The following is a 27716-nucleotide window of genomic DNA, read 5'->3' as shown; positions in this document are numbered from 1 at the left end:
AAGGCGTCTTCTGGCAGACTGGGTGTGGGTGGGTGTGTGTGTGATTGTGTGTCTGATGTGCTAATGCTAACAGAAGATTTTTCACTCTAATTAACACCTCCTCTCCGACCTCAGCTTAAGGTTCTACAGCAGTCTCTCAACAAGGCAGACTGTACTGTCTAAGACACAGGGGATGGAAGGATGGATCCGTGAGTGTCTCACTCAGTCTATGTTAGTTCAGCTAGGGAGAATGTAGCAGTCACACTGTGTGTTGTAGGAGTATCTGAGGTCTTTGCCCACAGGCCACTTTTACAGTTAGTGCTACCATCTGCATCATCTGGCTGTGGTGCAAAAATATCCTATGTTACATCGCAAATTATAATACTAAATGCATTTTAGAGTTTGGTAGATATCGTATCTCTTTTTTTTTTTTTTTACATTACATAAACAGTAGTATTTTACATGAATATATTCCTATTCTGGTAGATGGCAGAATTTCAAGTTGACCATTATTATGTCACATATTCAAGAGGAAAATACGTACCTATAGGTTATACATGATAAAGCATTTTACAGGGACCATTTTTCCTTTTCATTCTCAATGATAATGATCTCCCGTGAACACAAGAAACATTTAATATGTTTTCTATAATAGTCCAATATATTCTGGATCCAATGGAGTAGCTGTTTGCTGCTGGGTTTTAATTTCTAATCCTTAACAAGCGGTGAGATTGTAAAACATGTTGTAGCTGGCAATCAAAGCCCTGCAAAGCTCTCTGAAAAGTGTATTTCATCACTGTGTTATTGGGCTCCACGAGACGGCACGTGATTCACACCAAAGGAGTGTCACATCAAAGAGAGAGAGAACGAGGGAGCGAGGGAGAACAAAGGAGGGGGTGAGAGAGAAGTACAGAAGGAAAACAGAGAGAGAGGATACAGCTATCCGGTTCAAACAGAGTCCAGGGGTAATTCGGAGTGAACTAGACCAACTCACTCAGTGGGCTAAGCAGTATAGCAGGTACAGTAAATCCCCAGAATGATATTTCCTCCAAGGAGTCTCCGGCTGAGTCTAATGTAGATTGACCATGTTGTGAATTGTGCAGTTCCATCTGAGTTGTATAACTGTATAAATACTGTATTTTCTGGACTGTATTTCAGTACTGAGCTAATTAGTATCGCACAGCTCATGTAAACCTGTGGATAAACTGCACGGTAGGCTAGCCTCTCTTATCTAATGAAGACTATAAGCAATATATTCCTTGCTCCGTGTAGAAATGATAGCTAGATAATGTGTCCCTTACAAAAAAAGAATGCAGTTTTGAAACTGCAGTAAAAGTGCAGTAACTGCAGTCAACTGTGGTATTTTGGACGCAGTAATTGCAGAATAACTGCAGTGTACTGCAGTTGAACTGCAGTTACAGTGAGGGAAAAAAGTATTTGATCCCTTGTTGATTTTGTACGTTTGCCCACTGACAAAGAAATGATCAGTCTATCATTTTAATGGTAGGCTTATTTGAACAGTGAGAGACAGAATAACAACAAATAAATCCAGAGAAACGCATGTCAAAAATGTTATAAATTGATTTGCATTTTAATGAGGGAAATAAGTATTTGAACCCCTCTCAATCAGAAAGATTTCTGGCTCCCAGGTGTCTTTTATACAGGTAACGAGCTGAGATTAGGAGCACACTCTTAAAGGGAGTGCTCCTAATCTCAGTTTGTTACCAGTATAAAAGACATCTGTCCACAGAAGCAATTAATCAATCATATTCCAAACTCTCCACCATGGCCAAGACCAAAGAGCTCTCCAAGGATGTCAGGGACAAGATTGTAGACCTACACAAGGCTGGAATGGGCTACCAGACCATCGCCAAGCAGCTTGGTGAGAAGGTGACAACAGTTGGTGCGATTATTCGCAAATGGAAGAAACACAAAATAACTGTAAATCTCCCTCGGCCTGGTGCTCCATGCAAGATTCCTCCTCGTGGAGTTGCAATGATCATGAGAACGGTGAGGAATCAGCCCAGAACTACGCAGGAGGATCTTGTCAGTGATCTCAAGGCAGCTGGGACCATAGTCACCAAGAAAACAATTGGTAACACACTATGCAGTGAAGGACTGAAATCCTGCAGCACCCGCAAGGTCTCCCTGCTCAAGAAAGCACATATACAGGCCCGTCTGAAGTTTGCCAATGAACATCTGAATGATTCAGAGGAGAACTGGGTGAAAGTGTTGTGGTCAGATTAGACCCAAATGGAGCTCTTTGGCATCAACTCAACTCGCCAAGAACACCATCCCCACTGTCAAACATGGAGGTGGAAACATTATGCTTTGGGGGTGTTTTTCTGCTAAGGGGACAGGACAACTTCACCGCATCAAAGGGACGATGGACGGGGCCATGTACCATCAAATCTTGGGTGAGAACCTCCTTCCCTCAGCCAGGGCATTGAAAATGGGTCGTGGATGGGTATTCCAGCATGACAATGACCCCAAACACACGGCCAAGGCAACAAAGGAGTGGCTCAAGAAGAAGCACATTAAGGTCCTGGAGTGGCCTAGCCAGTCTCCAGACCTTAATCCCATAGAAAATCTGTGGAGGGAGCTGAAGGTTCGAGTTGCCAAACGTCAGCCTTGAAACCTTAATGACTTGGAGAAGATCTGCAAAGAGGGGTGGGACAAAATCCCTCCTGAGATGTGTGCAAACCTGGTGGCCAACTACAAGAAACGTCTGACCTCTGTGATTGCCAACAAGGGTTTAGCCACCAAGTACAAAGTCATGTTTTGCAGAGGGGTCAAATACTTATTTCCCTCATTAAAATGCAAATCAATTTATAACATTTTTGACATGCGTTTTTCTGGATTTTGTTGTTGTTATTCTGTCTCTCACTGTTCAAATAAACCTACAATTAAAATTATAGACTGATCATGTCTTCGTCAGTGGGCAAACGTACAAAATCAGCAGGGGATCAAATACTTATTTTCCTCACTAACTGCAGTTACACTGCAAAATTACTGTAGTGTTTCAGTGAAACGTAAGTGAGGGAGGCCCCGCTCTCTCGCTTTCCCAGATGTTTAGTTTATTTCATTCCGATGTCCTTTGCATTATTGTAGCCTTTTTCTGTAGCCTGTCAACTATGTGTCTGTCTATCCCTGTTCTCTCCTCTCTGCACAGGCCATACAAACGCTTCACACCACGTGGCTGTTACCACTCTAATCTGGTGGTCCCTGCGCGCACGACCCACGTGAAGTTCCAGGTCTCTGGCAGCCTCTGGAACTGCAGTTCTGCGGCCAACAAGGCAGAGTTCATCTCAGCCTATGCTACCCTCCAGTCCCTCGACTTCTTGGCGCTGACGGAAACATGGATTACCACAGAAAACACTGCTACTCCTACTGCTCTTTCCTCGTCTAACCATGTGTTCTCGTATACCCTGAGAGCATCTGGTCAGCGCGGCGGTGGCACAGGAATCCTCATCTCTCCCAAGTGGACAAATCTCCTCATTTGAATTCCATGCTGTCACAGTCACTAGCCCATTCAAGCTTAACATCCTTGTCATTTATCGCCCTCCAGGTTCCCTTGGAGAGTTCATCAATGAGCTTGACGCCTTGATAAGTTCCTTTCCTGAGGATGGCTCACCCCTCACAGTTCTGGGTGACTTTAAACTCCCTACGTCTGCCTTTGACTCATTTCTCTCTGCCTCCTTCTTTCCACTCCTTTCCTCTTTTGACCTCACCCTCTCACCGTCCCCCCCTACTCACAAGGCAGGCAATACGCTTGACCTCATCTTTACTAGTTGCTGTTCTTCTACTAATCTCACTGCAACTCCCCTCCAAGTCTCCGACCACTACTTTGTATCCTTTTCTCTCTCGCTCTCCTCCAACACTACTCACTCTGCCCCTACTCAGATGGTAATGTGCCGTCGCAACCTTCGCTCTCTCTCTCCCGCTACTCTTTCCTCTTTCATCCTATCATCTCTTCCCTGCTAAATCCTTCTCCCTCCGATCTCCTGATTCTGCCTCCTCAACCCTCCTCTCCTCCCGTTCTGCATCTTTTGACTCTCTATGTCCCCTATCCTCCCGGCCGGCTCGGTCCTCCCCTCCTGCTCCGTGGCTTGACGACTCATTGCGAGCTCACAGAAGAGGGCTCCGGGCAGCCGAGCGGAATTTCAAGCCTCTGCCTCTAACTCTAGGAAGCTCTTTGCCACCTTCTCCTCCCTGCTGAATCCTACTCCTCCTCCCCCTCCCTCCTCCCTCTCTGTGGATGACTTCGTCAACCATTTTGAAAAGAAGGTTGACAACATCCGATCCTCATTTATTAAGTCAAATGACACTGCTGGTCCTGCTCACACTGCCCTACCCTATGCTTTGACTTCTGTCTCCCCTCTCTCTCCAGATTAAATCTTGTGACTTGTGACGGCCGGCCGCCCAACAACCTGCCCGCTTGACTCTATCCCCTCCTCTCTTCTCCAGGCCATTTCCGGAGACCTTCTCCCTTACCTCACCTCGCTCATCAACTCATCCTTGACCGCTGGCCATGTCACTTCCGTCTTCAAGAGAGCGAGAGTTGCACCCCTCTTCAAAAAACCTACACTCGATCCCTCCGATGTCAACAACTACAGACCAGTATCCCTTCTTTCTTTTCTCTCCAAAACTCTTGAGCGTGCCGTCTCTAGCCAACTCTCCTGCTATCTCTCTCAGAATGACCTTCTTGATCCAAACCAGTCAGGTTTCAAGACTGGTCATTCAACTGAGACTGCTATTCTCTGTGTCACGGAGGCTCTCCGCACTGCTAAAGCTAATTTTCTCTCCTCTGCTCTTATCCTTCTAGACCTATCCGCTGCCTTTGATACTGTGAACCATCAGATCCTCCTCTCCACCCTCTCTGAGTTGGGCATCTCCGAAGGACTGCCCGCTCCATGATCTTGCCATCACGGTTGACAACTCCATTGTGTCCTCCTCCCAGAGTGCAAAGAACCTTGGCGTGACCCTGGACAACACCCTGTCGTTCTCCGCTAACATCAAAGCGGTGACCCGATCCTGTACGACCCTACCTTACACAGAAAGCGGCACAGGTCCTAATCCAGGCACTTGTCATCTCCCGTCTGGATTACTGCAACTCGCTGTTGGCTGGGCTCCCTGCCTGTGCCATTAAACCCCTACAACTTATCCAGAACGCTGCAGCCCGTCTGGTGTTCGACCTTCCCAAGTTCTCTCATGTCACCCCGCTCCTCCGCACACTCCACTGGCTTCCAGTTGAGGCTCGCATCTACTACAAGACCATGGTGCTTGCCTACGGAGCTGTGAGGGGAACGGCACCTCCTTACCTTCAGGCTCTGATCAGACCCTACACCCAAACGAGGGCACTACGTTCATCCACCTCTGGCCTGCTAGCTCCCCTACCTCTACGAAAGCACAGTTCCCGCTCAGCCCAGTCAAAGCTATTTGCTGCTCTGGCACCCCAATGGTGGAACAAGCTCCCCCACGACGCCAGGACAGCGGAGTCACTGACCACCTTCCGGAGACACTTGAAACCCTACCTCTTTATGGAATACCTGGAATAGTATAAAGTAATCCTTCTTTTTTTTTTTTTTAAGTGGTTGTCCCACATTTGAAACCCCACCTCTTTAAGGAACACCTGGGATAGGATAAAGTAATCCTTCTACCCCCCCAAAAAAAAATAAAAAAAGTATAATTGTAAAGTGGTTATCCCACTGGCTATAGGGTGAATGCACCAATTTGTAGTCGCTCTGGATAAGAGCGTCTGCTAAATGACGTAAATGTGCCCTTGAGCAAGGCACTTAACCCTAATTGCTCCTGTAAGTCGCTCTGGATAAGAGCGTCTGCTAAATGACTAAAATGTAATGTAAAAATGATAAGAGCGTCTGCTAAATGATGTAAATGTAAAAAAAAACAGTGTTATTTGCTGCATACTGCAGTTATACTGCACTCAGACTGCAATCTTTTTTCATAAGGGGTGTTTTCCTCGCTACCCCATGTCACCCTGTGATAAGGTCAGGGGTTTTAGCAACCTTTTCCCAATTCAATTCCTGAATTAGTGGAGTATAAATTGAATTGGTGCCAAGCTTGAGTGAGACAAGTGCCTCATTGTAAACCTTGTGAGGGCCATGTTAGGGCAATCTGTAGTGTGTTGGTGATCTTGGCTGGCGATTAGATCCTTAGCATTCTCTTCTCTCTCTCTCTCTCTCTCTCTCTCTCTCTCTCTCTCTCTCTCTCTCTCTCTCTCTCTCTCTCTCTCTCTCTCTCTCTCTCTCTCTCTCTCTCTCTCTCTCTCTCTCTCTCTCTCTCTCTCTCTCTCTCTCTCTCTCTCTCTCTCTCTCTCTCTCTCTCTCTCTCTCTCTCTCTCTCTCTCTCTCTCTCTCTCTCTCTCTCTCTCTCTCTCTCTCTCTCTCTCTCTCTCTCTCTCTCTCTCTCTCTCTCTCTCTCTCTCTCTCTCTCTCTCTCTCTCTCTCTCTCTCTCTCTCTCTCTCTCTCTCTCTCTCTCTCTCTCTCTCTCTCTCTCTCTCTCTCTCTCTCTCTCTCTCTCTCTCTCTCTCTCTCTCTCTCTCTCTCTCTCTCTCTCTCTCTCTCTCTCTCTCTCTCTCTCTCTCTCTCTCTCTCTCTCTCTCTCTCTCTCTCTCTCTCTCTCTCTCTCTCTCTCTCTCTCTCTCTCTCTCTCTCTCTCTCTCTCTCTCTCTCTCTCTCTCTCTCTCTCTCTCTCTCTCTCTCTCTCTCTCTCTCTCTCTCTCTCTCTCTCTCTCTCTCTCCCTGCTCCAGCACTAATCCCATTAGACAGGGAGCACCTTTGTAGCTGATTAAGCCTCGGCCGCCACTGATTTTTATTGGCTACCAAATTGTGCGTAACTTAAACATTTATCAGGGTCGATCGGCTATGCAGCGAGTGGTGTCTGCTTTACCTGCTGCCAAGAAGAAACAGGGAAGTGGAGGGGAGGAGAGGAGAGGAGAGGGGAGGAGGGGCAGAGGGAATTAGTACAAGTAGCAGGAGGAGTGTCAGCATGGATGGGGCTTTCAGGGCCCAAAATTAAAGATGGCACAAAAGAGAAATCGTTAAAGGGTTTGCTACCGTAGTGTAGTCTCTAGCCTAGTGCTGCCCGCTCTGTATAAATGACTAACTGCTCTCTGAGGCAAAGATGGTGTATTGAAGTATAACAGGCTGGCATTTACAGTGAATTCAGAAAGTATTCAGACCCCTAAACCTTTTCCACATTTTGTCATGTACAGCCTTATTCTAAAATGGATTAAATTAATTGTTTTCCTCATCAATCTATACACAATACCCCATAATGACAAATCAAAAACAGGTTTTAATAAATATTTGCAAATGTATTAAAAATAAAAAACAGAAATACCTTATTTACATAAGTATTCAGACCCTTTGCTATGAGACTCGAAATTGAGCTCAGGTGCATCCTGTTTCCATTGATCATCCTTGAGATGTTTCTACAACTTGATTGGAGTCCACCTGTGGTAAATTCAATTGATTGGACATGATTTGGAAAGACACACACCTGTGTGTATATATATAAGGTCACACAGTTGACAAAACCAAGTCATGAGGTCGAAGGAATTGTCCGTAGATCTCCGAGACAGGATTGTTATCGAGGCACAGATCTGGGGAATTGTACCAAAACATTTCTGCAGCATTGAAGGTCCCCAAGAACACAGTGGCCTCCATCATTCTTAAATGAATAAAATACTCTTCCTAGAGCTGGCCGCCCGGCCAAACTGAGCAATCGGGAGAGAAGGTAGAGTGACCAGACCGAAGCCACTCCTCAGTAAAAGGCACATGACAGCCCGCTTGGAGTTTGCCAAAAGGCACCGAAAGATTCTCTGGTCTGATGAAACCAAGATTGAACTCTTTGGCCTGAATGCCAAGCGTCACGTCTGGAGGAAACCTGGCACCATCCCTACGGTGAAGCATGGTGGTGGCAGCATGAAGCTGTGGGGATGTTTTTCAGCGGCAGGGGCTGGGAGACTAGTCAGGATCGAGGGAAAGATGAATGGAGCAAAGTACAGAGAGATCCTTGATGAAAACCTGCTCCAGAGCACTCAGGACCTGAGACTGGGGTGAAGGTTCACCTTCCAACAGGACAACAACCCTAAGCACACAGCCAAGACAACGCAGGAGTGTCTCTGAATGTCCTTGAGTGGCCCATCCAGAGCCCGGACTTAAACTTGATCAAACATCTCTGGAGAGACCTGAAAATAGCTGTGCAGCAACACTCCCCATCCAACCTGACAGAGCTTGAGAAGATCTGCAGCGAAGAATGGGAGAAACTCCCCAAATACATTTACATTACATTTTAGTCATTTAGCAGACGCTCTTATCCAGAGCGACTTACAGTTAGTGAATACATATTTTGTTATACTTGCCCCCCGTGGGAATCGAACCCACAACCCTGGCATTGCAAATGCCATGCTCTATCAACTGAGCTACATCCCTGCCGGCCATTCCCTCCCCTACCCTGGACGACGCTGGGCCAATTGTGCGCCGCCCATGAGTCTCCCGGTCGCGGCCGGCTGCGACAGAGCCTGGATTCGAACCAGGATCTCTAGTGGCACAGTTAGCACTGCTATGCAGTGCCTTAGACCACTGCGCCACTCAGGTGTGCCAAGCTTGTAGCGTCATACCCAAGAAGACTCAAGGCTGTAATCGCTGCCAAAGGTGCTTCAACAAAGTACTGAGTAAAGGGTCTGAATACTTGTGATATTTCAGTTTTGTATTTTTAATACATTTGCAAAAACGTCTAAAAACCTGTTTTTGCTTTGTCATTATGGGGTATTGTATGTAGATTGATTAGGGGGAAAAAAACTATTTAATCCATTTTAGAATAAGGCTGTAACTTAACAAAATGTGGAAAGAGTCAAGGGGTCTGAATACTTTCAGAATGCACTGTACATGCTGTATATTCAGTTCAGAGTGTATTAGTTCACTGAGACTTGAGGGCATTACTGGAGAATAATATAATGTGAATTTCTCTTGATTCTCACGAATATAACCTGCAATGACAATGTTATCTGATCATGACATTGTGGTAGCAGAGGATGATTGCATCAGTTTTGGTTCGTAACGTTGGTCTGCCTGGTGAAGGAACAGCCTGTCCCACAGTGAACCAACCGCAGGGTGGCAAATCTAATCATAATCCACACAGTGTTCATAATCCAAAAGTGATATTAAAAATTTGATTCAGAAATTAATCTGGCAGCACCTTGCGTGGTTCTGTCCTGTCAGTGCTGATTGTTACTGTAGCCATGTCAGCATTGCGCACTTAACCAAATACATGTATATTGGGCCTGGCTGTCACATGTCCCGCCTCCATGTCCCTTTGTCTGTCTCCATGTCTGGACCGTTTCATTAGGCAGGAGGAAGTTGTCTGAGGACAGGCTGGCTACACTTAGATCACACTGGCCCCGGCCGCCTGCATGGCGTTAAACATATCCCTTCACATGAACCATCTCCTCGAGGGAGCAGGGATGAGCAGAGCAGGGGTGGAACTGAACTGGTGTCTATTGCTTGTGTTGTGTTGTGTTGTGTATGATGGAGGTAACTAACGTTACAGCACATCATCTTGGGTCCTCCTGAGAGGCAAACCAGGAGCCAAACTAACTTGGTCGTACTGTAAATGCATATTCACATCCTCCTCCACTGAACACAAAAAAATTTGTTTCAATGGATGCCATATCTCCCTATGCCATGCCTATGTCATATGTGCTATGTTAACCAGGTTCATTTCATAGCTTCTGGCTCACTGGATTAAAATACCCGCTTTCAGTGTTTTCTTCTGTTTGCTTTCCCCCTTTCATGCAGTAATCTGTGCAAAAAGCAGAATTAAAGCGCTATACTACCCTGAAGCGAGCCTTTCAGATTGCTAAAAGAAGGGAAAATGGGTGGACATGGTTCTCGGTGCAGAGGGGTTGTGGGATAGTGGGGTTCGCTTTCAGGTCAAAGTACTGCTGTTGTGATCTAACATGTTTTGTCTATTCATAAGCCAGACATAGCAAAGTGCTCTTATTGACTAATAGAACGGTGGGAATTACTGTTGTTTAGTCCTTACCTGCAAAGTGCACATTAATAGATTTTCTAAGTGCATAGCGATTTTTAAAATTTTAAATACCTTATATTCTAGAGCTTATCTACCTGCAGATTTATAGTTATGTAAGTAAAAGACAAAGAAAGAGATTAGTACAGATGTATCGTAGATTCTGACCTGGTATGATTTTCTCCGATTTTGAGTCAGTGTCACGATCGTCTGAAGGAGCGGACCAATACGCAGCGCGTGGAGTGAACATGATGACTTTATTAAATAAAGCAACCACGAAAAAACAACAAATGACGATAATGAAGTCCTCAGTGACACGACTGAACACGGAACAATAACCCACAAAACACAGGAGAAAACACACAGAATATATATGGCTCCCAATCAGAGATAACGAGCCGACAGCTGACACTCGTTACCTCCGATTGGGAGTCATTAACCAATCACCAAAAACACAAACAAATGAAACTCACCCAACCCAACACCACCAAATGAAATACACCCTGGCTCTAACACACAGTCCTTGGAGCCAGAGTGTGACAGTACCCCCCCCTAAAGGTGCGCACTCCGGGCGCACCAGCATACAGTCTAGGGGAGGGTCTGGGTGGGCGTCTGTCCCCGGTGGCGGCTCTGGCCCCGGTCGTGATCCCCACCCCACCGCAGTCACAACCTGCTTCGGTAGCCTCCTCCCAATGACCACCCTCCAACTAACCCCACCTGGACTAAGGGGCAACACCGGACTAAGGGGCAGCATCGGACTAAGGGGCAGTACCGGACTACGGGGCAGTACCGGACTACGGGGCAGTACCGGACTAAGGGGCAGTACCGGACTAAGGGGCAGTACCAGGCTAAGGGACAGCACCAGGATAAGGGACAGCACCAGGATAAGGAGCAACACCGAGCTAAGGGGCAGCACCTGACTAAATGGCGGATCCTGGCTGGCTGGCTCATGGCTGGCTGACGGATCTGGCTGCTCATGGCTGGCTGACGGATCTGGCTGCTCCTGGCTGGCTGACGGATCTGGCTGCTCATGGCCGACTGACGGATCTGGCTGATCCTGTCTGGCAGAAGGCTCTGGCTGATCCTGTCTGGCAGAAGGCTCTGGCTGATCCTGTCTGGCAGAAGGCTCTGGCTGATCCTGTCTGGCAGAAGGCTCTGGCTGATCCTGTCTGGCAGAAGGCTCTGGCTGATCCTGTCTGGCGGAAGGCTCTGGCTGATCCTGTCTGGCGGAAGGCTCTGGCTGATCCTGTCTGGCAGACGGCTCTGGCTGATCCTGTCTGGCGGAAGGCTCTGACGGCGTTGGGCAGACGGGCAGTTCAGACGGCGTTGGGCAGACGGACAGTTCAGGCCCCGTTGGGCAGACGGCAGACTCTGGCCGTCTGAGGCGCATCGTAGGCCTGGTGCGTGGTGCCGGGAACAGGAGGTACCGGGCTGAGGACACGCATCTCAGGGCTAGTGCGGGGAGAAGCAACAGGGCATGCTGGACCCTGGGGACGCACCGTAGGCCTGATGCGTGGTGCCGAAACAGGAGGTACCGGGCTGAGGACACGCATCTCAGGGCTAGTGCGGGAAGCAGCAACAGGGCATGCTTGGCCCTGGGGGACGCACCGTAGGCCTGATGCGTGGTGCCGGAACTGGAGGTACCGGGCTGAGGACACGCATCTCAGGGCTAGTGCGGGGAGTCGGAACAGGGCATGCTGGACCCTGGGGACTCCCATAACTCCTAGTGCGGGGAGCCGGAACAGGGCATGTTGGACCCTGGGGACTCACCTCACGCCTAGTGCGGAGAGCAGGGACAGGCCGGGCGGGGCTGGCGACGCGCACCGTATCCCTGGTGCGAGTGGCCGGAACAGGCCGGGCCGGGCTGGCGAAGCGCACCGTATCCCTGGTGCGTGGAGTAGGAACAGGCCGGGCTGGGCTGGCGAAGCGCACCGTATCCCTGGTGCGTGGAGTAGGAACAGGCCGGGCTGGGCTGGCGAAGCGCACCGTATCCCTGGTGCGTGGAGTAGGAACAGGCCGGGCTGAGCTGGCGACGCGCACCGTACACTTGGTGCGTATGGCAGGAACAGGCCGAACCGGGCTGGCGACGCGCACCTTACACTTAGTGCGAGGGACCGGAACAGGCCGTACCGTACGGGGAACACACACTACTGGCTGCACCTCGGGACTAGGAACGGGCCGGACCGAACTGGTTACACACCCCAGTACCTCACGCCGTGCCTCAACACCTTCCTTCCCTGCTTTACCCAGTAGCCCCCTTGACCTGGTAGCCCACTGAATCCGTCCCTTCTCTGCCTCCGTCAGCCCCCTTAACCTGGCAGCCCTCTGACTCTGCCTTGTGGCAGCCTCCTGCTGCTCCGTCGCCCAAGCCATGTGCCCCCCCCCAAAAATTTCTTGGGGTTGCCTCTCTTCCACGGGCTTCCAGCCTCGCCTTCGCGCTGCCTCCTCGTACCACCTCCTCTCGGCTTTGGCTGCCTCCAGCTCTTCACGAGGGCGGTGATATTCCTCCGGTTGTGCCCAAGGACCCTTTCCAGCCCGAATCTCCTCCCATGTCCAAAAATCCTTAGGAGGCGTCCATAACTCCTGTGTCCAGACCCTTTGCTCCTGGACGCGCTGCTTGGTCCTTTTTTGGTGGGTTATTCTGTCACGATCGTCTGAAGGAGCGGACCAATACGCAGCGCGTTGAGTGAACATGATAACTTTAATAGAGTAAAGCACGTAAATACAAAACAAACGACGATTCGTGAAGTCCTCTGCTAAACTGACAGAAACGGAACACTGGAACAATAACCCACCAAAACACAGGAGAAAACACACAGAATATATATGGCTCCCAATCAGAGATAACGAGCCGACAGCTGACACTCGTTACCTCCGATTGGGAGTCATTAACCAATCACCAAAAACACAAACAAATGAAACTCACCCAACCCAACACCACCAAATGAAATACACCCTGGCTCTAACACACAGTCCTTGGAGCCAGAGTGTGACAGTCAGAGTCTCAGTATTATTTCAGACTGTTCTGTGTTCAGCCTTGTCCAACTTCTTGGCAGAGGAAGAGTGTGTTTCTGTCTGATGTAAGATTGCAGGCAGCCATGGAAGCTCGTAAATAAAGACGTTACAGCCCAGCAACATTCATCACGGCTGCCAGTTTGAGCTTGTTCTTCGCTTGTCAACCAATTGGCCAGGAAACAAACCTTATTTAAAGCCAGGTTTATTACATTAGGGAGCCCACAACAACCAACGGATTTTGATAACACTATAGCAAAAGATGAGGAAGTCAGTAATTCTCAACTCTGTTTAAATCTTGTTTGGAATTCTTCTTTGGCATTGACAAAGGTTGCCATGTTGACTTGCTCGATAATAAGTAAATTGTTACTGAATATCCCTTTCTCAAAGTCCAGACCTATGATTACAGTATATTGTGTCTGTAAGAGTTATTCTATTTTGAGAGAGCACCAGGGTTACGTTACCTCACGTAGTAACATTTATGGGTGCACAGTGCATCCAGTATAGCTGATAAATCGTTTTCTCTCATGGGCCTCGCTCACCAACCAGAAATAATACACTGCTAGCATCCCACTCTGTAAACCACCGTATCCCAGTGGTCTTGTCAATGGACTATGACCTGGAACTAAACTGTCATTGGATTAAGCCAGGGTGATGGAGGAATGCTTTCTTTAGTAATGGGCTTATGAATGTATAATGCATGAATGCATTAGTCAATTATAAGCAGTGGTAATTAAATAATGTATTACATTATAGTTAAATATAATTATATGTGATTGTCTTGGACCATCTTATCCTTTTAAATGTGAAGTACATAGTTATGCACACACAATATTCATAGCAAGAAGCTATGTTTTATTTGACTTCAATGTGTTGGCCTTTCCCACTGTTCTAGTGTATAGGAGAATTTAGAGCTGTGCTCCTGATGATAAGGTGTGAGGGGGCTTTTGCACAATATCAGTACTGAGACCGTGTACTACACTGTTGAGGTTGTTTGGATTTTCTTCCACAGAAAAATCTTCTTTGGGTGTAGCACTTGACTTCATATTTCTAGACAGCAAGTGGAGAAAATAAAGACTCAGCATTTGAAAAATAAGCAGCTCTGAGTTTGTTCTATATGGCTGTCTTAAAGATGAACTCCTCCTGTACAGGAAAGAAGGATAGGAAGGAGTCAAAACACAACAGAAAAAAATGACAGCACACCCTTAACAAATATATTCCCATCTTGGTGAGAAAGTGGATTTAATTCACAGCATGTCTTTCGAAGGCATTCCGCTAACAGTACATATACTGAACCAGCGCATGTTAAATAAAAAATGTCAAGGGTTGGAGGCTTGGTTTGGTTTGTTGAGAAAAATGGTATTAGTGATTTTTGATGGTAACCAGTGCATTTTTTTTTTTATCAGCAAGGCCCTTGTTAAGGTGTTTAACAGGAAGGATGAAATTACACTGAAGCAGTAGTGGATGGTAATAAAAATAGCTTTTCTTTAATGAGGACAGGACACTGCCCACCTCTCATCTCTTCCAGACCATAACAGTCCCAGGGAGAAGATTCTCTCTAATCGAGGGGTGTTTCTCCAGAAGAGACTCAGCGATACATGAAAGAGATTAAGGGCTAAAATGATCCTGTAAAACTACCTCCCTGTATCTTTAAGCACCTGTAATCAGCTGAAATGTGTGGTTTTCCTGAGCATTTGTCTTGGATCCTTGGAATAGCTGCAGTACTTGCTCAGATTTATCTACTGTTGTCAAGAGTGGGGGCCAAAGCGAGCACAAGATAAATGCCAGAGAACCCGAATTAATTTGATCTCTCTTTCGTTTTGGTTTAGCTTGTTCGGGAGGCTGTAAAGCAGAACTGGGAGAGTTGCTTACATCTGTCGCTAGCTCCAGCTATCTCTCTGGTCAAAAGCCCTCTTCCTTTTTAGCCCGGCTGTCATGAACTGAGCACAAAGGAAATGAAGAGCTGTACAGGTACCATGTAATATTAAACCAAGCCTTCCAACGCTCACATGATGGAAAATGCAACACAGCATGCATAATTGCATTCATACATAACCCAATTATTTTGGCATTTAGAAGTAGCCGTGAAAATAACAGGATGAATATTGCAGGGAAACCACTAGCACAGCATTAGAGCAAGTGGCCCTTTAGTAAATGTACAGTAAATTTACAGTAAATATACAGTAATGTACAGTGAAAATATAGTCTTTGTAGGATCCCTTACACAACAGCCTTGTATAACTAGGAGTTCTCAGTGAAAGAACACCTATGACATTACAAGCGTTGGAGACAATCTTATAGAACAGGATGGCCTGTACAGTAATTTGGTCAGTCAAAAATAAACGTGAGAGAGGGAAGGAAGAGACAAATAGAGAGAGAGAGAGAGAGAGAGAGAGATGAAGAGAGAAAGAAAAAAGAGAATGTGAGCCATTGCAATGTTTCAGTTCAGAATTTTCACATCCCTGCTGAGTTTGAGATGGATGTGTCAGTGTGCACAACTCTTCGATTTCTCTGGGCTTTGCCGAGTCATCCTGGCAGAGGCTGAATCTAGCCTCCTAATCCTCTCTCTCTCTCTCTCTCTCTTTTCTCTCTCTCTCTCTCTCTCTCTCTCTCTCTCTCTCTCTCTCTCTCTCTCTCTCTCTCTCTCTCTCTCTCTCTCTCTCTCTCTCTCTCTCTCTCTCTCTCTCTCTCTCTCTCTCTCTCTCTCTCTCTCTCTCTCTCTCTCTCTCTCTCTCTCTCTCTCTCTCTCTCTCTCTCTCTCTCTCTCTCTCTCTCTCTCTCTCTCGCGCTCTCTCTCTCTCTCTCTCTCTCTCTATCTCTCTCTCTCTCTCTCTCTCTCATACAGTTAGTACTTGATCTTTTTTCTCTTTCCATTTTTCTTAGTGACCTCACACGACCTTCCCTTTGGCCCGGAGCCGCTCTCTTCCTCGAAATGAGTGAAGAAGGGATGAGTGGAGGACAAAAAAGGCCAAGTCCTCTATTGACGAAGATCAGGTCTTAATCATCCCATGTTCTGTGCAGTGTGTCTGTCTAATAGCTTCCTGGTCATGGTCAGAAGGTCAGTAACAGTATAGCAGCCATGTGAATAGTCACGGTCAGGTCAGCTAAGACTGGGAAGGGACAGTACATGGATATTAGAATGCATTTCACGTTAGGGCTTCCCAGGTCACACTGTAATGGGACATGCAGTATTTATGTTTGTCATGGACACATCATCCCCATTTAAATGCATTACAGCACACCCACATGGTAACAGATACTGATAGCATCAAAGGAAGCGCTCATAGGGGTTTTCTCATTGGATGGAACAACATAGGCTTATGGGTGTGGCAAACATTGTCATTTTCACTGAACCAAGCCATGGTCTAGCCAGGGCAGCTATAGGATCTAACATTCTAACATTCCAGTTCAGCTTTCAGACATAAAAGTATTGCACCTCACACGTTTCTGGTGTACATGATTCCCACTTTTATTGTCGACAGAAAAGGGTATTTTTTCTGGTTTATTTTGGTTACATTGAAAACCATTCTGTGAAAAACTGTAGCACCAGAGCAGATACTTATTGCCCATCCTTAGTTTGTTAAAAAGGTCAATTTGTGCTATTTTGAGTTGAGATCAATTGTGATTGTGGAGAAACGTTTTCTTCCAGTATATAAAAAAGACTAGCACTTTATTTATTTTCCAGTCATTTTCTAAGTAAAAAGAGAGATAGAGAAAAATGTAATATATCCTTTCCATTTAAGTCACAACAAATACAGTTAAAGCAAAAAATTGGGCGGCATTTAGCATAATTCAAGCAGGGAATTAGCTTTCATGATGAATAATATTATATATTTATATGTATACATATATATATGTTTATGTACAAGTATGGCACTTGATTACACGAAAGCAAATGAAAGCAGTGGGCGCTTTGGTGTATTATAAATTAAGGAAGTCACAGACGTTAGCGTTTGCAGCAAATCCACCAGATACTGTTTTGCAAGTCAGCTATATAGCAATGGAATGATTACATACGTTAAGGTCAGTGGTGCGAACACAGGCAACAAAAAACATGAATGATGCTAATGTATTTCAACTAGGTCAATCTATAGCCAAAATGTATTTATATATTTATCCATATTCCTATATAAATATGGAGATAGGCATATGCCTATATAAATCTGGAGAATAGATTTCCCTTCGAACACATAGTTGAGCGGTGCATTGTGTCGCTTAAATAGGTTGGTGTCAAAAATCGGTTGGAAACTGTTTTTAAAACACTGTCAGTAGCACGTATCGGGTTAGGTTTGGCTCCCCGGTGTTCACCTTTTAGTGCAATTTGCATTTACACTCTTCAAGTACAGTAGATCAGCCCACAAAGAGTAAATGCGTGAACACATCGACATGATCTCTATTTAGCGCTTTACAGAGTATAAACGTTACTACAAAGTTGAATCAGTGCAATGTAATAAATAAGTTAACAAACGTGGAATCCACGCTTGCCATTGGAGTCCTTAAAAGACAAACAAATAAAAAATCTGCCCACTCTTGTAAATCATGAAACGGATGTGGCGTGAGGAGCTGTCCATCCCGGGTTTATCTTGGTTCAATCTTTCCACATCGCACATTGTCCCTTCGGTAACTCTCTCCATGTGCTACACATAAGCAGAGTCACTGGATTGAGTACGACCGAAATTAGGCACACTCATTCGGGGCAAGTCCTTATTTCTGATTTCATAAATGGACTTCCGCCTCGCCTGCACTCCTCGCACGGCCGTTTTAATTTTCTTCCACCCCAAATGATTGAGTTCTGCCAGATTCAGCAACACACAAAAGCCACTGACCGCGAACATGAAGACTAGAAACACCGTCTTCTCTGTTGGTCTGGAAACATAGCACTCGACATCTTTTATGCATGGGTATCGATCACATTCGTACACCGACGGGACGTTGAATCCATACAAGAAATATTGACCCACTAAAAACCCTATTTCCAGCGCGTTTCTGAAAACCACTTGAATTATGTAAAATCTCGAGATACCCTCTTGCCGACTCTTTTTAGACTTCCCAGTAGTTCTCATGGCTGAATTGGGGATCTCTTTGACTTCCAAACAGTCGGGTTCGGCTTCTTTCGTGGAGTTCTCTGTGTTCTGAAGTACTCCATTCACAATGGTGTTTTTAATATTTTTGCTGTCATCTCGTTTCATTGAATCTTGATCCTTATCCAGGGACAGAAAGACGGTGGAGTACCGTCGCTCCTTCTGTTTCGCTGACTGATGCACCGAGTATGTGATAAAACAAAGACTCGGGGTGCAAACCATTATGATCTGGAAAACCCAAAATCTAATGTGTGAAATTGGGAATGCCTTGTCGTAGCAAGCCTGGTTGCAACCAGGTTGTAAGGTATTACAAACAAACATGGTTTGCTCGTCATCATAGACCGTCTCTCCAACTATTGCTACGATTAGAATCCGGAAGATCACCACCACAGTTAGTAGGATCCTAAAAAACAAACAAACAAACAAACAATGTATGAATATAAAGTCTGTAAATTATGTACAGTGGCGCTCTAAACAGGCGTGTGTTTGGGAGCTGTCCAGTGCTGAAAGCGAACGCTCTTTGCTGGGATCACGCTTTGCTGGAGGTTGGGATGCTATATGTATTATGTTTTGTTGTCATTTGTGTCAGTACGCCATTGTTGTATATTTTGTGTACTCTAAAGTATTTACTAATTGGCATTCATCTGTATTTGTGTTTTTAAATGTTTTGCCATCGTTTGTTTGGTAATGTAAGTGGAGCAGGTCTCTGCTTCTCAGTTAGTACATGGCACAGCGACCCATCTATCCCCAACAACAGCCATTAAAACAGGCAAATCTGTAGTTATTGCAAATACAGTTTACATTTTGCCCTTACCTTCCTATCATAGTAGAGTGCTGCTGGACAGCAGCCTCCAGGAGCCTCTCTAGTATGGTCCATTCCCCCATTGTTGTTCATCCGGAGGAGGCGAGAGTCCACGGCACTCTGCACGAACTCCTGCCGAATATGTGGAAAATATTTCCTCGGGTTTTTGGTCGATGTCACTCTCCAGAGGCTCCGAGGTTATCTGACAAATGCATTGATCACGAGCCCGCAGCTGTCCTGCCCTCTTCTCTCGCGCGTCGTGCAATAGTGTTCTGTGCGTCTGCCGGAGCGCTCGCGCGACACTATCGCTTTCTCGTTGTCTTGGGGAGTCCGAAAGGCTGATTACTATAAACCCTCCTATTTTCGATTTTAAGATTAGACTGATTGGTCGCGCACTGTGTCTGGATGGAAGGAGGTTGGATTTAATGTCTTGCCAGCGTTAATCCGCCTTTAAGTAGTCCCCTCTCTGCGTCACGTGCAGACAGGTTGGCGGAGCGCGGCCAAAATACCAGGTTTTCTCATTTTCAATATTCGACGAATGGAACCCGGGGCCGGCGTGCAAGATTGATCTGTGATAAAATGATTGGTGATAAACTCAATGCACCGGGGTTGTTTCAAGTTTACAGCGCATCAAAATTACTGAGCCAGACCGAATTGTGTCTGGTGCGCGCGCTCAGGGTCATAGAGGTAGAGAGGGAGAGGGATAAAGGTAGAGCGGGAGAGAGGTTGAAAATGCGCTGTGCCCTGAGCCCGCAGGTCAAGATATGGCGCCATGATTTTTTTCGGATCCCCTTTTAAGGCAAACACTTGTTGCTTTTTTACTGTATTCGTGACAATACAGTCCCCTGTAGCTAAGTTGGTAGAGCATGGCGCTTGCAACGCCAGGGTTGTGGGTTCGTTTCCCACGGGGGGCCAGTATGAAAATGTATGCACTCACTAACTGTAAGTAGCTCTGGATAAGAGCGTCTGCTAAATGACTAAAATGTCAAATGTAATCCTAGTAAAAATTCCCTATCTTAAGTCAGTTAGGATCACCACTTTATTTTAAGAATGTGAAATGTCAGAATAATAGTAGAGAGAATGATTTATTTAAGCTGTTATTTCTTTCATCACATTCCCAGTGTGTCAGAAGTTTACATACACTCAATTAGTATTTGGTAGCATTGCCTTTAAATTGTTTAACGCTTTGGGTAGCCTTCCACAAGCTTCCCACAATAAGTTGGGTGAATTTTGGCCCATTCCTCCTGACAGAGCTGGTGTAACTGAGTCAGGTTTGTAGGCCTCCTCGCTTGCACACGCTTTTTCAGTTCTGCCCACACATTTTCTATAGGATTGAGGTCAGGGATTTGTGATGGCCACTCCAATACCTTGACTTTGTTGTCCTTAAGCCATTTTGCCACAACTTTGGAAGTATGCTTGGGGTCATTGTCCATTTGGAAGACCCATTTGCGACCAAGCTTTAACTTCCTGACTGATGTCTTGAGATGTTGCTTCAATATATCCACATAATTTTCCTTCCTCATGATGCCATCTATTTTGTGAAGTGCAACAGTTCCTCCTGCAGCAAAGCACCCCCACAGCATGATGCTGCCACCTCCATGCTTCACGGTTGGGATGGTGTTCTTCGGCTTGCAAGCAACCCCCTTTTTCCTCCAAACATAACTATGGTCATTATGGCCAAACAGTTCTATTTTTGTTTCATCAGACCAGAGGACATTTCTCCAAAAAGTACGATCTTTGTCCCCATGTGCAGTTGAAAACTGAAGTCTGGCTTTTCTATGGCGGTTTTGGAGCAGTGGCTTCTTCCTTGCTGAGCGGCCTTTCAGGTTATGTCAATATAGGACTCGTTTTACTGTGGATATAGATACTTTTGTACCTGTTTCCTCCAGCATCTTCACAAGGTCCTTTGCTGTTGTTCTGGGATTTATTTGCACTTTTCGCACCAAAGTACGTTCATCTCTAGGAGACAGAACGCGTCTCCTTCCTGAGCGGTATGATGGCTGCGTGGTCCCATGGTGTTTATACTTGCGTACTATTGTTTGTACAGATGAACATGGTACCTTCAGGCATTTGGAAATTGCTCCCAAGGATGAACCAGACTTGTGGAGGTCTACCATTTTTTTTCCTGAGGTCTTGGCTGATTTCTTTTGATTTTCCCATGATATCAAGCAAAGAGGCACTGAGTTTGAAGGTAGGCCTTGAAATACATCCACAGGTACACCTCCAATTGACTCAAATTATGTCAATTAGCCTATCAGAAGCTTCTAAAGCCATGACATCATTTTCTGGAATTTTCCAAGCTGTTTAAAGGCACAGTCAATTTAGTGTATGTAAACTTCTGACCCACTGGAATTGTGATACAGTGAATTATAAGTGAAATAATCTGTCTGTAAACAATAGATGGAAAAATGACTTGTGTCATGCACAAGGTAGATGTCCTAACCGACTTGCCAAAACTATAGTTTGTTAACAAGAATTTTGTGGAGCGGTTGAAAAACGAGTTTGAATGACTCCAACGTAAGTGTATGTAAACTTCCGACTTCAACTGTATATATATTTGTATACCGGACTGTTACATTGCTCATTCTTATAGTGATCATTCTGATATTTCTTTATTTTTTACTTTTGGATTATGTGTGCATTGTTAGTGTATTGCTAAATATTATTGCACTGTTGGAGCTATAAACGTAAGCATTTCACTGCACCTGTGGTAACATTTGCAAATCTGTGTACGCGACCAATAAACTTTGATTTGGTCTACATGATTTATAAGTGACCTCTAAAACGTATAGGTTATCTCTATAGGGGATAACTGAAGTGTACTGCAAACCACAATGAGACACAAAAAGGTGTGTTGCAAGTCCCAGGTCTCGTTTATTTATAAAGCTATACATATCCACAAATAAATTGCACTTTAGTGTAAACAAACTGGTCAATGATGACAATACAGTGGGGAGAACAAGTATTTGATACACTGCCGATTTTGCAGGTTTTCCTACTTACAAAGCATGTAGAGGTCTGTAATTTTTTATCATAGATACACTTCAACTGTGAGAGATGGAATCTAAAACAAAAATCCAGAAAATCACATTGTATGATTTTTAAGTAATTAATTTGCATTTTATTGCATGACATAAGTATTTGATCGCCTACCAACCAGTAAGAATTCCGGCTCTCACAGACCTGTTAGTTTTTCTTTAAGAAGCCCTCCTGTTCTCCACTCATTACCTGTATTAACTGCACCGGTTTGAACTCGTTACCTGTATAAAAGACACCTGTCCACACACTCAATCAAACAGACTCCAACCTCTCCACAATGGCCAAGACCAGAGAGCTGTGTAAGGACATCAGGGATACAATTGTAGACTTGCACAAGGCTGGGATGGGCTACAGGACAATAGGCAAGCAGCTTGGTGAGAAGGCAACAACTGTTGGCGCTATTATTAGAAAATTGAAGAAGTTCAAGATGACGGTCAATCACCCTCGGTCTGGGGCTCCATGCAAGATCTCACCTCGTGGGCCATCAATGATCATGAGGAAGGTGAGGGATCAGCCCAGAACTACACGGCAGGACCTGGTCAATGACCTGAAGAGAGCTGGGACCACAGTCTCAAAGAAAACCATTAGTAACACACTACGCCGTCATGGATTAAAATCCTGCAGCGCACGCAATGTCCCCCTGCTCAAGCCAGCGCATGTCCAGGCCCGTCTGAAGTTTGCCAATGACCATCTGGATGATCCAGAGGAGGAATGGGAGAAGGTCATGTGGTCTAATGAGACAAAAATAGAGCTTTTTGGTCTAAACTCCACTCGCCGTGTTTGGAGGAAGAAGAAGGATGAGTACAACCCCAAGAACACCATCCCAACCGTGAAGCATGGAGGTGGAAACATCATTCTTTGTGGATGCTTTTCTGCAAAGGGGACAGGACGACTGCACTATATTGAGAGGAGGATGGATGGGGCCATGTATCGCGAGATCTTGGCCAACAACCTCCTTCCCTCAGTAAGAGCATTGAAGATGGGTCGTGGCTGGGTCTTCCAGCATGACAACGACCCGAAAACACACAGCCAGGGCAACTAAGGAGTGGCTCCGTAAGAAGCATCTCAAGGTCCTGGAGTGGCCTAGCCAGGCTCCAGACCTGAACCCAATAGAAAATATTTGGAGGGAGCTGAAAGTCCGTATTGCCCAGCGACAGCCCCGAAACCTGAAGGATCTGGAGAAGGTCTGTATGGAGGAGTGGGCCAAAATCCCTGCTGCAGTGTGTGCAACCCTGGTCAAGACCTACAGGAAACGTATGATCTCTGTAATTGCAAACAAAGGTTTCTGTACCAAATAGTAAGTTCTGCTTTTCTGATGTATCAAATACTTATGTCATGCAATAAAATGCAAATGAATTACTTAAAAATCATACTGTGAGAGATTCCGTTTCTCACAGTTGAAGTGTACCTATGATAAAAATTACAGACCTCTACATGCTTTGCAAGTAGGAAAACCTGCAAAATCGGCAGTGTATTAAATACTTGTTCTCCCCACTGTACATGAAAGGCTGCCTTGGCCTGGGCCTGAGCATGAGCCTAGGCCATAAATTGAGTTGAGCGCTTACGAAGCAGAGGTAACTGTGGGGTGAAGGTGGAGGAGCAGACATGATGATTAGAAGCACTTCCGGTGGACGATGGAGGGGCCGGCCTCGTCATACTCCTGCTTGCTGATCCACATCTGCTGGAAGGTGGAGAGGGAGGCCAAGATGGAGCCGCCAATCCACACAGAGTACTTCCTCTCAGGGGGAGCGATAATCTACAAACAAGTGATAATGCCATTGGTTAGTGGCCTAATAGCAGGGTGCTTTATAAAGTGAAAACCAATTTCTGTTCTTATGTGCATAAAATCTACATAATAGACAAGTCTCTCAAAAATACCTCACTTTGTGACATTTGTTGGTCCCAAAGTTTTGTGCCCCATATACCATTAAAACGTTTGAGAAATACATTGTAATAGAACATTGAAAATAAAGAGTTACCTTGATCTTCATGGTGCTAGGGGCCAAAGCGGTTATCTCCTTCTGCATACGGTCAGCAATACCAGGGTACATGGTGGTACCACCCGACAGAACGTTGTTGGCATACAGGTCCTTACGGATGTCAATGTCACACTTCATGATGCTGTTGTAGGTAGTTTCGTGAATACCGGCAGATTCCATCCCTGTTTACCAAAAGACAATGATGTTATCATTCAATCTGAGCCAGCCCCTTAGGCAAAATACACTTGTTATCACTGTCAACTGTGAAAATAGTTGGGCAGATGGCCGCTAGAACGTTGGCTGCAAATAGGTGCTGAAATGGACAGCTCCTCTGCAGCAGCTGAATGCTGTTGTTATGGTAGGTATGTCAACAAGCATCTGCAGCTCGTGCTTAACATGCCAGTGTTGTATTTCAAAAGCAGCATCAATAAGTTAGTCAGCTGAGCCAGCAAACTTTGATAAACACACAGAGAGGACTATGATTTAAATGTTCTGATTCATAATGAAAGCTAGAGCTGAATATTGATTTAGTTATGCCTATCCGGATATCAGGATAATTAATTGATTCTGCTTTGTGAAAGTACCGGCAGGCCTATATGCTATGTTAGTAACAGAGTTACCCTACGTCACATAGATTACATTAACGAAGTCTAACTAATCCACAACAGTCTTACGTTTCACCATGATTAGCTCGACTTAAGATAACCGTGCGTAATACACCAACGGCTGGGGAGATCAGTAATACCCACCAATGAAGGAGGGCTGGAAGAGAGTCTCAGGGCAACGGAACCTCTCGTTACCGATGGTGATGACCTGTCCGTCGGGCAACTCGTAGCTCTTCTCCAGGGAGGAGGAGGAGGCAGCGGTGGCCATCTCATTTTCGAAGTCCAGAGCCACGTAACACAACTTCTCCTTGATGTCACGCACGATCTCACGCTCAGCTGTTGGGTTTCAAGTGTGGCATTTGATTGTTATTGAAAAATATAGTCTAACATATGTGCCATATATTTGTGCTAACATTTTTGCGGAATATCATGCTTTTCCTCATTCCTCATCTGGCTAATATTGCCCATGTCCCGTGCGTACCAGTAGTAACGAAAGAGTAGCCACGCTCGGTCAGGATCTTCATGAGGTAGTCTGTGAGGTCGCGACCAGCCAGATCTAGACGCATGATGGCATGGGGTAGAGCATAGCCCTCATAGATGGGCACGTTGTGGGTCACACCATCACCAGAGTCCAGCACAATACCTAAAAGATTGTGGTGATATATGTTAGCATTGAACACGACCTCTCAGGTGGTCATGGCTGAAGACTACTTATCTATCCATCATACCTGTTGTACGTCCAGATGCGTAAAGGGACAGCACGGCCTGGATGGCCACGTACATGGCAGGGACGTTGAAGGTCTCAAACATGATTTGGGTCATCTTCTCCCTGTTGGCCTTGGGGTTGAGGGGAGCCTCTGTGAGCAGGGTCGGGTGCTCCTCAGGGGCCACACGCAACTCGTTATAGAAGGTGTGATGCCAGATTTTCTCCATGTCATCCCAGTTAGTGATGATGCCGTGCTCGATGGGGTACTTCAGGGTCAGGATACCCCTCTTGCTCTGGGCCTCGTCACCGACGTAGGAATCTTTTTGACCCATACCGACCATGACGCCCTGAGAAAACGCAAGGATGGCTATTAATCAACATGGCATATTATATGTTAGGGCTTCTGAAGGGCCTTTAAACTTGCCGAGAAAAGGTTCCAAAGTTGTTTGTTATTGCCTGTTGTGTTACAGACAATAATAACACAACCACTTTGTATTCATTCTGTTTCTTTTGTTTCACACAGCAGCTTCAGGTGCAATACTCTACCTGGTGACGTGGGCGACCCACGATGGAGGGGAAGACAGCGCGCGGTGCATCATCGCCAGCGAAGCCAGCCTTCACCAGTCCGGAGCCGTTGTCGCACACCAAAGCGGTAGTTTCCTCGTCGTCGCACATGGTGTCAGCTCTGATGGTAACGGTACAATAACATGGTAATTTTGATTTTAGCATACACTTTTACGCTTGGACTATATGGCACAATCTTTGGTGTTGCATGCACCATGCTCCAATCAACTTAGCTATGTAAGTCGCTCTGGATAAGAGCGTCTGCTAAATGACTAAAATGTAAATGTAATGTAATGAATTACGCATGTACGGCAACTCAAATGAAAGTGTTAATACTTTATACATGCATTATATTTTATAATTATTTTTACTGAAGGTTTGTTAGTTGAATCACATCAGTTGAAATAAGGGGTGGATGCAACTATCAGACTTATTTTACATTCAGTTTTATAAAGGACCATAGTTTTGCAAGTAGCCTATTTCAGGTTGTTTTTCAGGGTGTTAATGGTTAGTGACTTTTTGTGAGTATGCTTCATACCCACGAAGTTTTAATTTGTTAATGCAGCTAAATCATCATTTGTTACGTGGCACACAATGTCCCCCTCTATTATATGTTGTATGTATACAATAACCAAATGTCAAACGCCGGAAAATAACAAATGGGCTTGAAAATCTAAAAAGAATGCAGTCGAAAAACGTTTAATTGTTGGGGGGAAAATATGTAATAATAATAATAAATAATAATATGCCATTTAGCAGACGCTTTTATCCAAAGCGACTTACAGTCATGCGTGCATACATTTTTTGTGTATGGGTGGTCCCGGGGATCGAACCCACTACCTTAGCGTTACAAGCGCCGTGCTCTACCAGCTGAGCTACAGAGGACCACATGTATATTTGACGCAGTTCCAGTTAGGGAATTACAGTTGGTTAGTTGCGGATGAGAGCATTCCATTGATAATCTTGTCAATCGGGTTAGCATAATTGTAGTCCTCCAAGGTAATTCCAAAATATTTCTCACTCTTGACTCAAGAGGAATAACTGATGTCAAACTAGCGCTACTCACCAGATCAGCACAGTGCGCTGGACCTTGAGTGTCAAGGATAAGGAGCTGTGAGGACACGCCAATTTATACTCTGACAGTGTCCGCGTGGCAGGGAGGACTACGATTGGGGCGAAGTGCGCCACCTTCTCCTTATTTGGTAGCCCTCGCACCACTGACAACCGCGAGCCCATTAATGGGAGTCACGCGCGCTGCATCCATCCCCGCGGCCCATGTAGGGAGGAAGATGAGGGCAGCTAGTGCGGGTCAACCTGACAATATACACACACCTCTGTTTCCAACAGATGTCAAATACCAGTTTGGAAGACAATGACTGAAATAAACAAATCCTGTCAATTGAAATAAAGTCTTTGATTCCTTATTGTTCAAATGTGTTGAACATCTTAATTGATGTCCTGATGCTGCTCTATTGATAATATTCTGGGGAATATGTAGCAAATTCTAGAATTGATTTATTGATTGGTTAATTGATTACAAAAATGGGGAAACGTTTAATTCCAGCTGATAAATGGATATGCTACAAATTCTATTATGTATGGGATTTACAAAGAGGACTATGGAAAGAGGCCTACCAAAAGGAACGTTTCCATGTTTTGTCAAGAAGCTTGATATAGTAGTAACATTCCCAGACTATACCCACTGGGCACACCATCTCATTTCAATGTGGATAATTGGGTAATATTTGGTTGAGAATTTGATCAATGAGATTACAACCTATATTCACCCACTCAAAAAGACAGCGTAAAGTTAGTTGAATTTCCAATGTGTATGCTTTCAACTATCTAACAGCACAACCAAATTCCAATGGAAAAACAATGTCTGATTTTTGGT

At 45.4% G+C, this 27716-nt stretch overlaps 2 protein-coding genes across 2 annotated transcripts; both read right to left on the bottom strand.

Moving 5' to 3' along the window:
* Nucleotides 1-15843: 15843 nt before the first annotated feature.
* Nucleotides 15844-19530, bottom strand: LOC121544771 (gap junction delta-2 protein-like). Its single transcript, XM_041854906.2, has 2 exons — nt 18942-19530; nt 15844-18530 (listed from the first exon to the last, which is right to left on the bottom strand). The coding sequence occupies exons 1-2, from the start codon at nt 19010-19012 to the stop codon at nt 17684-17686; spliced, it is 918 nt and encodes a 305-aa protein (XP_041710840.1). The 5' UTR covers nt 19013-19530; the 3' UTR covers nt 15844-17683.
* Nucleotides 19531-23397: 3867 nt separating this feature from the next.
* On the bottom strand, nt 23398-26994 carry LOC121544770 (actin, alpha cardiac muscle 1). The gene is made up of 7 exons (XM_041854905.1): nt 26889-26994; nt 25805-25943; nt 25281-25605; nt 25034-25195; nt 24697-24888; nt 23948-24129; nt 23398-23724 (listed from the first exon to the last, which is right to left on the bottom strand). Exons 2-7 carry the CDS (start codon nt 25931-25933, stop codon nt 23581-23583), a joined length of 1134 nt encoding a protein of 377 aa, XP_041710839.1. The 5' UTR covers nt 25934-25943; nt 26889-26994; the 3' UTR covers nt 23398-23580.
* Nucleotides 26995-27716: the final 722 nt, after the last annotated feature.

This window comes from Coregonus clupeaformis, chromosome 29 (assembly GCF_020615455.1).
Source record: "Coregonus clupeaformis isolate EN_2021a chromosome 29, ASM2061545v1, whole genome shotgun sequence".
In the NCBI taxonomy this organism is placed as follows: domain Eukaryota; kingdom Metazoa; phylum Chordata; class Actinopteri; order Salmoniformes; family Salmonidae; genus Coregonus; species Coregonus clupeaformis.
This window is presented reverse-complemented; position numbering and strand designations above follow the sequence as displayed.